We start from the raw sequence: 13,570 nt of genomic DNA, 5'->3' as shown, positions 1-13,570 counted from the left end.
ATTTTGTGGCTAATGATTCATAATAATCAGGCTTTGATCAGGTAACAAGAAGAGTAGTCATACAGCAAATACTTGATTGGACAGGGATCAGAGAACTTAATAATAACTTCAAAAATAAAAGCACTTGATTAGGCTCAGAAGATAGAATTGAATTCTTCACAGCTCTCTATATTGTCATTAAGTGACAATTATCCTTTCTTTTCCTTCTTCGTCCATCTTACAGCAGTCACTCCCACTTGGACATGCACACCTTTGGGGGGGGGGGGCGGTGCCTGAGTCTCCTGAGGAGCTTTTTCAGCCCCTTTACCCTCTCCCTATATTGGCGATTATATTGCCTTCTGGGATGAATGATGATCCAGTGTGTGAAGATAGAAACAGGCTGGGATCCACTCCCTTTCAAGATAACCGACTGGGACTCCTCCCTCAGAAAAAGCCGTAGATAGTGTTAGAGTAGACGGGATGCTGGATATTGCAGTCTGCCACTGATGGATTAGTTGTGTGAATTTAGGCAGATCATTTCATCTCTTCACCTTCAGCTTCCTTTCCATAAGACAAAAGGATTGGATTGGATGATCTGTAAACTCACTTTTAGAAATGGTCTGATTTTTCTGATGATCAAATATACAAAAATAATCGTACTCTTGAAAGAAGAAATATATGTGAATGAAAAGTGGCATTATTCCTTTGTGTAAAATGTGATGGCACTGGTTAAATAGATTATAAATATTATTACACATTTAAAGAGCTCTTTTAATGAATCTTGAGTGAGTAATTTCAAATTGCTGACAATTCTTCATTATCTCAGAAAAAGAACATTCCTGGTGATTTCTTTGTCTTTACTCAAGCTCTTGAATCTAGGACAGTGATCTCATCTGGCCTGATTGTCTTAAATATCATCTCTGTGCTGACGACTTGATACCTGAAAACTGCGTTGCTCCTCTGAAATCGCCGGCCAGTTTACCTGTCCTCTGAGATATCAAATGGGCATCTCAAACTTATCTGTCTAAACGCAATTCCTGGCTTCCCTCCAAACCTGATCAAGACAGAAACTTTGGAGTTTCTTTGGCTATTACTTAACCATCAATCTATTGGCAAATGCTTTTTGTTTTACGTCCCGAATATAACCAAACACTGCCCACTTCTCACCAGCACTCCTTCCTTCTGCCCTGTTGCACTGGCGTCTATTTTCAGTCAAGAGCCAGAAGCAGTAATTTTTGGTCTTAAATTATATCATTTCTCTACTCATAACTGTCAGTGGCGCCCCATTTCCTTTAGCATAAAAGTCAAACAATTAGTCAATGAAGTTTTGTGCTGAAACCGGTTTGGCTCAGTGGATAGAGCATCTGCCTGCGGGGTCCCAGGTTCGATTCCGGTCAGGGGCATGTGCCTTGGTTGCGGGCACATCCCTAGTGCGGGGTGTGCAAGAGGCAGCTGATCGATGATTCTCTCTCATCGATGTTTCTAACTCTCTATCCCTCTCTCTTCCTCTCTGTAAAAATGAATGAATAAATAAATAAATAAAAGTTTCTTAAAAAAAGAAAAATGAAGTTTTGTATGACCTGGCACTTCATTACTTCTCATTTCATACTTTCTCTCTTACTCACTTTTCTTCAGACACACTGGTCACCTTGCTATTGACAGAACATTCCAGGCACGCTCCCTCCTCAGGATCTTTGCATCGGCTGTTCTGCCTGAATCTATCTTCCCAGATATTCACAGAACTGCTCTCTCACCTCCTTCCAGTTGCTTCTATGTTTGTTTTTTTAAATTTTTTATTAAATTATTACCATTGCCCCCCTCTCCCATACATACCCTCCCTCCCCCCAGAGTTTTGTGTCCATTGGTTGTACTTATATGCATGTATACAAGTCCTTTGGTTGATCTCTTATCTCCCCCAGATCTCCCCAGTTGCTTCTATGGTAACTATTTGGTGTAAAGTCTAAACTGACTTTTATATTTAAAATTGCTACTGCTACCACCACCCTGCATTTCTTTTCCTCCATAGCATGCAGCACCATCTAATAATACTGTAATTTATTTGTTAACTTGTTTATTGTCTCTCTTCTAAAATGTCAGCTTTGGAGGGCAGGGGTTGTTTCGGTTTGGTTCACTGCTGTATCACTGGCTTTATGACATTTGGCAAATGATCTGCAGAATCTCTTTTCTCACCTGTAAAAATAAAGGGGATAGTAAATGGTTACGTGTTGTTTGTAGATATAATTTTGACTAAGCACTCCTTAGTTAGTTTATATTAAGGCTGAAGAAGTCATGAGTTGCATGACTCATTTCACCAACTACAAGCAGTGACATATGCACATAGGAGGGCGGGACTCCAGAAAGGTGGCCCTCTGGCCCGTCTGCCCAGGAAGCAGCAGCCCTCCTGCCCACCTGTGCTGAGAAGGGCTTTTTCTGGGAATCCTTGTGCTTTCTTTTCTCTGCTACTTGCCACGGCTGGTTCTTAGGACCTGCACAGCACTGATGCTGCCGTTCTCTCTGCTCGGGGCTCAAAGGGTTAGAGCGGGTGCGTGGCACTTGCAGTGTACTTTCCGTTTAAGGAACAGTTTACAACTTTTTTTATTGAAAAAAAAATTTATAATTTCCAGGCTTCATCAAAGGGAACTTTGGAACATAACCCATTCAGAAGTTATGAGATATGCCTTTTAAAATGGCATTTCAGGCCCAGCCGGGTGTGGCTCAGCGGTTGAGCATCACCCATGAACCAAGAGGTCACTGGTTCGATTCCCGGTCAGGGCATATGCCCGGGTTGCAGACTTGGGCTTGATCCCAGTGTGGGGCGCACAGGAGGCGGCCAATCAATGATTCTCTTTCATCGTTGATGTTTCTATCTCTCGTTCCCTCTCCCTCCCTCTCTGAAATCAATAAAAATATATTTTAAAAAATAAAATGACATTTCAGTTGCTACATGTTACTGAAAGAGAAAAAAATGCTGCCAAAAGAAGCAAGATTAAAATATCCTCAGAGCTCAACTAGTCCTCAAAGTATATTTATTATGTATTTAAGCTTTTAAAGATTGCAAATCTCTGTTACTTATTCATACAGATTTGCTTTATGAAGATAAAATGTCTATGAGGACAATGGAAAATTTCATATTTTGATAACCTTATATCGTAGTGACATGAAAGTACTCCATGTGTTGCAAAACATAATTTAATCCTTAAAAACATTGGTCCCTGCTTCCCTGTTTTGCCTGGGAAAAGTGAATGCGGAGGGTGGTGGCTGTGACTGGAGTAGAACCAGAAGGAACTGGCAGCTGGTTGTTAGCGGCTGTCCTTGCCCTGACTCTTCTCAGGTTGTACTTGTTTGTTTGCTTTTTTCCAGTTTAGCACAGAAGCCTTTTGCTTCAGAAATTATGAGGTGAACTCCTCAGAATGAGCTAGTTTTACATAAGAGCAATTCCAGTAGCACCTGGGGCCGAGAGAAACTTTCTATGGACTGTGGAAATTTTTGTGCCTTTTCTGTCCCGTGTGCCTGTTTGAAGAAAGGTCGTAGAGAGAGTAGGCCTGCCTTCTCCGCTGAAACCCCAGAGGGGCATGTTGCCATTGGGCCTCCTCGCCCAGTGCCCCACTAGAGTGGTCTGTGGTCACGAGTGTCTTCCTTCTTCACTTTCTGTTCCTGGAGGCAGCTGTGTTGCCTTTGACTCTGTGTGAATAGAGCTGTGCATTGGTTAAGTTCACGGGTTTTGAGGCGGACCTGGTTTGAGTTCTGGCTCCATTGTTTACCTAATTATTTTTTTAATCTCAACTTGTTTATCTCTCGAATTGGGAGGGGATAATATGCGTAGTACCTCCATAATAGTACTATGATGAGAATTAAATAAGATAATGCATACAAATGTTTAGCACAGGCCCTTACACATGAAAATAAGCTCAATAGATGTTAGCTATTACTATAAAATCTACTTTAAGCTGCATTTCTTTGATTCACATTTTTTTTAAAGCAGGCTTAATTCACTTTATTTTTCTTGCATAAAATTATGTGGTGGCCACAGCTGGAGCTTGGGTCCTCTGCACAGAAACTCTAGTGTGGGTCTTTACAAGATGGTCAGTGAATTCCTGATAGGGAGACTTGGTGAACAGAGTCTCTTTTCAGAGATCTGGGGTGAGATAGCTGTAGGTCTCAGAGATGGCATCAAAGGTGGCCTTGGCGAAGTTGCCCAGGGTGGCAGTGCAGCCCCTGGCCGAGGTATAGCAGTCTTCAATACCAGCTATCATCAGCAACTTCTTAGGCACAGGGGCCGAGTCAGAGATTAGGTGCACCAGACAGAGCCACATCGGCCAGTCACCTGGGATTAGGTGCACCAGACAGAGCCACATCAGCCAGTCACCACGCAAGGAACAGGTGTGGGGCTTGCCGAGCTTGTTTCCCCAGTAGCCTCGCTGCAAAGGGACAATAGAGCTGGGCCGGGATGATGGCTCCACTGAATGCAGTGGCTACTTCCTTTGAGCACTTAACACCCAGACCAGTAGGTCCATTGTAGTCCCAATGGCGACAAATGCTTTGAACCGGGTCCTCTGGCCAGCACGAGTCTGCTTTTGCACAGGCATAATCTTCAAGACCTGATCCTTGAGTGATGCCCCCAAGAAAAAGTCAGTGATCTCAGATTCCTTGATGGGCAAGGAGAATAGACAGATTTCCTCTAGGGATTTATCTTCATGTCCTTGACCAGGCAGCAGGCTTGGTGACAGGGATCCACTCCTTGTCCTCGGCCTTGCCTCCACGAGCTCCACTACCTCGGCCCCAGCCCCAACCCCGGCCATGACCCGGCCCCAGATGCCACTGCCAAATTGCCATAACCTCCTCTTCTGGGGGCCCCTGGGGCCTCTGGGCCCTCCCGCAGCACTGGCATCAACCGTCATTTGGTGTTTTGTCGGAAAAGAACTATTCACTCTTTCAACAAAATATTAATAATATACATGAATAACTATCCATATCCTTTGCTGGGTGCCAGGAATAAAACAGTGACCAAAACAGATGTGGCTTTGACCACACTGAGTCCAGTGAGATTTTTGTGCCTTGACTCTGGTCAATTAGTAGAAGAAAACTTTTTGACCCCGTCTAAAGCAGAAAAATTTAAATTGAAGCAGGGATGAAGTTTTAAATTAAAAGGTTAACAAAAGACTGAAGTTTAAAAAAATAAAAGACTTAGGAAAATCAGTGTGCTTTGGCAGCGTTTTGAATAGAAGTGCTTCTACAAGATTTAGATTGCCTGTAAGGACAATTAGTAGGTCAGCACTGTACAAGTAAGAAAGGGAGTGGAAAGAAATAAGGTCTGTGAAGTAGACTGGAGCAAGTCCATGGAGGTTTTTTAAAAAAGAGTGAAACAAGGAAAGCAATTGTGAACTGAAAAGTGAAGTCAGTAATTTTCCAGCACAAAAGTCATAACCTCTGGTGCAGAATCAGAATTTAAGAACTAGTTTGAAAGAGGCAGGATTTGGTTTAGAAATAAAAACTTCTATGTGATAGTTATATTCATATTTTGGTAACTTGTTTGTTTTAATATCAATAAATAATATGTCTGAATATGCTATTAACTATAAGTAGTACATTTTATATATTGTAGTAAAACATTTTTTTACTTTTTCTGTATGTCCCTTGGCCTTCTGTATATCTGCTTTGAAGAAATGTTTATTTCGGTCCTTTGCCTATTTTTTAAATTGGATTGTTTGTTTTCCTTTTGTTGAGATGTATGAGTTCTTTATATATTTTGGATATTAACTCCTTATCAGATGTATCATTGGCAAATAATGTTTTCCCATACATTGGGTTCCTTTTTTATTTTGATGATGGTTTCTTTTGCTGTGCAGAAGCTTTTTAATTTGATGTAGTCCATTTGTTTATTTTTTGCTTTCTCTTGCCCTAGCAGATGTATTGGCGAAAATTGTGCAACCTGAGATGTTTGAGGTTTTGATATCTATAGTTTTCTTCTAGGATTTTTATGGTTTCACAACTTACATTTAAATCTTTTACAGATTTTGACTTTATTTTTGTCTATGGTGTAAATTGATGTCTAGTTTCATCTTTCTGCATGTTGATATTCAATTTTTTCAGCACCAGTTGTTGAAGAGACTGTCTTTAGTCCATTGTATGTTCTTGCCTTCTTTGTCAAATATTAATTGACCATAATGGTGTGGATCTATTTTTGGGTTCTCTGTTCTGCTCCATTTAATCTATATGCCTGTTCTTGTGCCAGTACCAAGCTATTTTGATTACAGTAGCTTTATAGTATAACTACAGTTATGTGGTATAACTTGATATCTGTCATTGTGATCCCTCCAACTTTGTTTTTCCCCCCTCAAGATTGCTGTGGCTATTTGGGAATTTTTTTGTGTGTGTGTTCCATATGAATTTTTGAAGTATTTGTTCTAGATCTATGAAGTATGCCATTGGTATTTTAATAGGGAAGTTTATTTATTTATATTTAAAATTTTTATTATTGATTTCATAGAGGAATGGAGAGAGAGAGAGAGAGAGAGAGAGATGCATCAATGATGAGAGAGTCATTGATTGGCTGCCTCCTGCATGCCCCCAACTGGGGATTGAGCCCACAACCCGGCCATGTGTCCTGATCAGGAATCAAACCGTGACCTCCTGGTTTATAGGTTAATGCTCAACCACTGAGCCACTGTGGGCGGGCAGAGAAGGGGTTTTTAACTAGACTAACCTTTAAATTGGTAGACTGAGCAAAGCAGATTGCCCTCCCTAATATGTGTGGGCCTTCCTAATCAGCTGAAGACCTTACGATTCTATAAAAATGTTTAGTTACCTCCATTAACCACTTTTTTTTTTTTTTTTTAATGTTTCTAGGTTATTGAATCTTTGGGAATTATTATTTATAAAGCACTGGACTATGGTTTGAAGGAGAATGAAGAAAGAGAATTAAGTCCTCCCCTGGAGCAACTCATCGATCACATGGCCAACACGGTCGAAGCAGATGGTAGCAATGATGAGGGTTATGAGGCTGCAGATGAAGGCCTGGAAGATGAAGAAGAAGAAAAGAGAAAAATTTCAGCTATCCGGTCATATAGAGATGTCATGAAGGTAAAGCAGCAGTTTACATAGTACTGATTTCTTTCAAGAGTTATTTCACTTAAAAAAATTGATGATTCAGTATTTGATAATAGTTCTTAGACTTTTAGCTAAAAGTTAAATGAATAAGGATCTGAAATACTCTCAATTCTGTGATTTGTTCAGAGCTTCAATATGGCCTTTTAAAACCACTTTTAGGTATTGATGAAGTTTATCATATGTCTTTAATTGACTTATCCTTTTTTCTTTTTGAAACGGAATAAACAACAATTGTGATCCATTTATTTATAGGAAGATTCTGAATCTGAACTATCACAACTGATTATTTTACTTGTTTTTTTGACCTATCTATTGCTGTTTTTCTACTATTTTCAAATAGACACTAACTCTAGTAAGCTCGAAGGTGCTGTTGGATATTTGTTAGTTTAGTAGACCACTTACTGATGGTCTTGTGCTGCGCTAAGCTTTGACCTAGTGGGAATTGCAGAATTGCTTTGCTGTCTGATGTGAAAATACAAATATACCACGTGTGTCTCTTTTTAAGGTACAAAACATAAAAATAAAAACAAATAATAAGCAAGCATCACTATTTTCTTCTTCTGTAGTTATGTGCTGCTCATCTCTCAAGTGAATCAGAGGCACCAAATCATTATCAGGCAGTATGCCGTGCGCTGTTTGCAGAAACAATGGAACTGCATACATTTCTGAGTAAAATTAGAAGTGCAAAGGAGGTAAGTACTATTGCTTTCATATTTGTTAGCACTGTGAAAGATAAACGTAAATTTTCAACATTGTCTACCATATTATTTAAAGTATTTATTACCATCCTGATGAGTGCTAAAATTCATTCAAGAAAGAAGCAACGTAGGCAGAATTTATTTATTTTATTTTTAAAAAATATATTTTCATTGATTTTTTACAGAGAAGAAGGGAGAGAGATAGTTAGAAACATCGATGAGAGAGAAACATTGATCAGCTGCCTCTTGCACACCCCCTACTGGGGATGTGCCCGCAACCAATGTACATGCCCTTGACCGGAATCAAACCTGGGACCCTTCAGTCCACAGGCCAAAGCTCTATCCACTGAGCCAAACCGGTTTTGGCTATTTATTTTATTGTTGTGTGTATTATAGATGTCCCCCATTTTCCTCCCTTTGCCTCCTTCTATTGGACTCCCACCACACCCCAGGCCTTTACCTATTGTCTGTGACCCTGGGCTATACATATATGTGTATAAGTTCTTTGATTAATCTCTTCCCGCCCTCCCTCCCATCCTCCCTCTGTCTGTTCTGTGCTTCCATGTCTATGGTCCTGTGTGTGAACCAATTTTATAAAAAAAAAAGAGTTTTATAAAGCATCCTTATAAATGGGAAATAAATAATAATTGATTTAATCAATTTCTCATATGACTTGATTTTTCACTCTTTCTGCCATTCTTTTGTTCACTTTAAAACATGTTAGTACATCTTTTAGGAAGGGATAAGGACTTACAAAGAAGGCTACACCTTTGATATTTTAACTCTTTTATAGTGGATTTGATTATTTAATGGAAGAGATGTGAATTATTCATATTATCCAAAATCATATTTATTTTATTATTATTTACTAGAAATTCATGCACTGGGGGGTGGGGGGAGGGTATTCCTCAGCCCAGCCTGCACCCTCTCCAATCTGGGGGATGTTCTTCGGGGATCAGGCCTAAATCGGCAGTTGGACATCCCTCTCACAATCTGGGACTGCTGGCTTCCAACCGCTCATCTGCCTGCCTGCCTGATTGCACCTAACCACTTCTGCCTGCCAGCCTGATCACCCCCTAACCACGCTTCTGCCAGTCTGATCAACGCCTAACTGCTCCCCTGCCGGCCTGATTGCCCCCAACTGCCCTCTCCTGCTGGCCCGGTCGCCCCCAACTGCCCTCCCCCACTGGCCAGGTCACCCCCCAACTGCCCTCCCCTGCCTGCGTTCACCCTTCACTGCCCTCCCTTCCAGGCCTGGTGCCCTGCAACTGTCCTCCCCTGCTGGCCTGGTCACCCCTAACTGCCTTTCCCTGCTGACCTGGTCACCCCTAACTGCCCTCCCCTGCAAGCCATCTTGTGGTGGCCATCTTTGACCACATGGGGACAGCCATCTTGAGCGAGGGTGTGATGGTCATTTTGCATATTACCTCTTTATTATATAGGATATGTCTATGAGTTAAAATATTGTACTTGGAGTACAAAAATAAGTATTCTAACTTATTTACGAGGTGAATTGCCATATTTTACATTACACAGAAGGTCATCGAGATTCATGAGTTCTGTGTAAAGTAACATAGCATCTGACACACAGTAACAGCTCAGTAATGATAGGTTGTGGGTATTGTTCTGAAATGCTAGTTTAGAACTTAGGATGACACAGTTTGTGGAGGTATGCATGTAGGATATGTAAGGGAGGAAGGAAACAACTCGTCTATATTAGTCAAATAAGACCAATTAGCTCTTATAATTAGTTAATGACAAATGTCTCAGCCAGGTCACCTTTAATAAATCACCTTGAATAAATCCATTGTATATGTATGAATGAGAGCTCTAAGCATTCCTCTTCAATTCTAGCCAGGCTACTGATTATAGTCTGCCTTTTTATGTTAGGCCAATGAGAAGCTATGTCTATTTCTTTTTAGGATTTTGTAGAACTGGACCCAAGAGGCAAGTCTTCAATAGAGTGAAAAGGGTAAACTACACTGAGTGGCCAGATTACTATGATCTCTGAACGAATAATAATCTGGCCACTCAGTGTGTTTGTGTGTGTGTGTGTGTGTGTGTGTGTGTGTGAGGGTGTATGTATGAGGCCCGGTGCATGAATTCATGCATGGGTGGGGTCCGGCCAGCTTGACCCGGGAAGGGAGATATGGGTGGTTGGCTGGCCTGCCTGCTGGTCAAACTCCTGGTCAAGGGGACAATTTGCATTTTGCATATTATCCTTTTATTATATAGGATGTACACTGAGTGGCCAGATTATTATGCATTCAGAGATCATAATAATATGGCCACTTAGTGTATATGTCATGTGAAGAGTAACGATACATAGATCCAGAGTCGCTTTTTCTCCTGGGCAGAACCAGAGGATATAGGGTTCGATTAAAAGCTTCAGAGTAAACATCTAAAAGCACATCCTCAATTATGCTTTAGTAAGTAGTAGAAAATATTACTTAAAGATGTATATATTTTTTATTGATTTCAGAGAGGAAGGGAGAGGGATAGAAACATCAGTGATGAGAGAGAATCACTGATCAGTTGCCTCCTGCATACCTCCTACTAGGGACCAAGCCCACAATCCAGGCATATGCCCTTGACTCGAATTGAACCTGGGACCCTTCAGTCTGCAGGTCAATGCTCTATCCACTGAGCCAAACCAGCCAGGGCAGAAAAGATTACTTTCTAAGATTGTAATTATTGAAATTGCTTTAATCCAGAAACGTAAGCTTCGTTTTTAGGGTGGAAGTGCAGTACTAGAGTAAATTAAATGGCCGCTTTTTTTTAGTCCTTGCATCACAGACATTCTTAGAAAGTATTTCTGACTTTAAAGACAGTATTAATAAGTATTTTTCTACTCCTTTGAGCTTTAAAAATTGTTTTTTGTCTTGATTAGAACTCCTGATCCTTTGGTACATGGGCTGACCCTAATCTTTGAGCCACACTGGCCAGAGATAAGTACTTGCTAATCTCTGATTCCCTCTTGAAAAGCTACTCTTACCTCCACATCTTCATATCTCTGGACTCAGGAGAGTTAGTAATATTCTCTCTCTCTCTACTATTTCCAAACAATTACTCTTTATCCTTGTACAAAAAACTCATGCGGTCCACTTCTGTTATTCTTAAACCCATTGTCACTGCCATCTGCCATCACCTTGAGTGATTTCTTTGATAAAAAGGAACTATAGCTTTGTATTCTTGACTTCTCTATTTCAGTACTCTGCATACCTGAATACACCATTGTCCTTGAAATAGCCTGCAATCATTCCACCTTGGAAGTCACGGGCTCTCAAACGCCACTTCATAGCTGCCCCCTGCCCTTTGAGCTCTTCCCCTCACAGCACCTGACCTAGTCTTCCAGTCCCCTGCCGCCCCCATGTTCTTCCAGTCTCGCACTTCCTGGAATCATGTTCTTTCCTACATGGATGAGCGTCGGTCACTTTATCAGTTCAGGTCCCCATGTCCAGCCTAGATTATTGCACTGCCTTCCCGCTTGTCTCGTCATCTCTGTGAACCCTCTCCATCCAGTCCATCTTCCACATTGTCGATGAGTGATTCTCGGAGATGAAAGAGCTGACCTGAGCAATCCAGCTCCAGGCCCAAACCTCTGTGTGGTCGGATCCTTCAGTCCGACCATGTGCTGGCTTTCCTTGGCAGGCCTCACGGGAGAAGCTGCCCTCCCCACATGGGACTCGGTGCACAGCCAGTTTCCTGCATTCTGGTTTTCTGCAGGGATTGCAAGGACTCAGGAAATCCCACTTGGCCAGCCACGTTCGAATGCACCCTGTATTCCTGGCCTGGCGCTTCCACTTGGAGGCCCTTTGTTGCGACATTTTCCTTTCCTCTGACTCAGACTTTTCATTCTTAGCCTTCCCTCTTTCCCTCCCACTGGTCCTCAAGTCCATTGAATGGCAGAGCCTTTTCCCAGAATTCCTCAGCAGTCGGAAGATTTCCCCCACCTACATTTCATGTCACTTGACCCTAGCTCAATGCTGTTCTGTAGGGGGGAAATGGAACAAGGGGAACAAAACATCCTTTTCGGCCTCTTGACCACACTGTTGCAGTAAGTGAGTAAAGGCTTGATTTTTACTTTCAGTTTGTCTCATCCTCCCTGATCACTAGACACCTGGCAACTCATCAGAGCTATGTTGCTCCCCTTAATGTGACTCCCCATCACCTATATCAAAACTCCGTTGTATTCTACACAAGGCCCTTCATGGCATTTCATGTTCTTGTGTTTTTATTCTCCTTTTCAGCACTATCTTCTTTGCATTTTAAGTTATCCAATCAAAATTATTTATATTTCTGAATACATCATGTATTTGTGACCCTTCACATTCTGTTCTTTCTGTCTGGAAATTCTTTCTTTCCTTGTCTGCTTGGTGGACTCCTATTTATCCATTTAAATTCTGCTCACATTTTACCTCCACATGAAATTTTTTTTTAATTTTTTTAATTTTTATTTTATTAAATTATTATCTTTGTACATATACCATTGCTGAAATATTTTTTAAATTTATTTTTATTGATTTCAAAGAGGGAGAGAGATAGAAACATCAATGATGAGAGAGAATTGATTGTCTGCCTCCTGCACACCCCACACTGGGGATAGAGCCCACAGCCATGCATATGCTCTGACCTGGAATCGAAACATGACCTCCTGGTTCATAGGTCAACACTCAACCACTGAGCCACGCCATCCGGGCTGCATGTGAAATATTCATGACTTCTTTGCAGTTTTATGTCCTCTACGATATTTATATCTTACACATCCTTCAGTCTTGCACTTCTGATTCTCCATGGTAGTTATTTGCTTATGTACTTATAATTTTTTCTGCATAAGTGAACCAGATGCTTCTTGAAATAAATGACTGTATTTTAAATTATTTTTATATTAATGACTTTTAATATATATCATTATATTATTATAGAATATTAAATATAATATTAATATTAATATATTAAATATATTATATATTTAATATATATTATTGATTTTTTACAGAGAGGAAGGGGGAGAGAGAAACAGCGATCATCTGCCTCCTGCACATTTCCTACTGGGGATGTTCCTGCAACCAAGGTATATGCCCTTGACCAGAATCAAACCTAGAACCTTTCAGACTGCAGGCCGATGCTCTATCCACTGAGCCAAACCTGTTTCAGCTATTAATGACTCTTAATGCAGTATGAGCACCTAGGAAATACCCTGCAAATGTTTGCTAAGCTGAATATTTACATACTATGTGTTTTTCCAGATATTTTTCTGTTTCAAAGAAGACAGTTTTGAAAGTATTTCTGACTATTAGATACATTTTTGCCAAAGTATTTCTGGGAAATATGAGAACTTTTGTGGGGTATTGATGAGGTCTTCGAGTGTTCTTGCCATTTAAAAAAAATTACACATAAAATTCATCTAATAATGAGCCTTGAGAAGGCAAGCTATAAAATATGTGGAAATCCTGACACTTTAAGAACATTCTGTACCATTCAATTAAGAGATTTTCGTGCTGCATAAATTTCCCGTCAACACTGAGGTTTTAAGAATGAAGTCTTTCGGGGTCCAAATGGATTTCCTTTTTCTCTGCAATGTAAGTGACTTTCTTAAAATTACAGAATATTTTTATACATGTTAGTTCATGTATGTATGTTAGCCATTTTATCCTCAAGAGTACTGAATTCACACTGGTAATAACATACTCTGTGTTAATTTGGTATTCTTTTAAAGACCTCCAAATACTTTACATATTTTAAGAATCAGACAATTTTTTATACCTGTGAGTTGGCATACATCA

At 40.5% G+C, this 13,570-nt stretch overlaps 1 protein-coding gene and 1 pseudogene across 6 annotated transcripts in view; one reads left to right on the top strand and one right to left on the bottom strand.

Moving 5' to 3' along the window:
- Window positions 1-13,570, top strand: part of SPIRE1 (spire type actin nucleation factor 1) — a 103,440-nt gene that overhangs the window by 40,755 nt on the left and 49,115 nt on the right. For all 5 annotated transcript variants that reach the window (XM_084887313.1, XM_084887312.1, XM_084887314.1 and 2 more), the window contains exons 3-4: window positions 6,826-7,059; window positions 7,653-7,778. In XM_084887313.1, the coding sequence (XP_084743439.1) occupies window positions 6,826-7,059; window positions 7,653-7,778 (360 nt within the window). The remainder of the gene's footprint in view (window positions 1-6,825; window positions 7,060-7,652; window positions 7,779-13,570) is intronic.
- Window positions 3,993-4,877, bottom strand: LOC311624309 (small ribosomal subunit protein uS5-like; annotated as a pseudogene). The gene has a single exon. The product of its transcript is annotated as a small ribosomal subunit protein uS5-like (transcript).

The sequence above is a fragment of the Pipistrellus hanaki genome (assembly GCF_964339955.1).
Source record: "Pipistrellus hanaki genome assembly, chromosome: 6".
NCBI classification, from domain to species: domain Eukaryota; kingdom Metazoa; phylum Chordata; class Mammalia; order Chiroptera; family Vespertilionidae; genus Pipistrellus; species Pipistrellus hanaki.
This window is presented reverse-complemented; position numbering and strand designations above follow the sequence as displayed.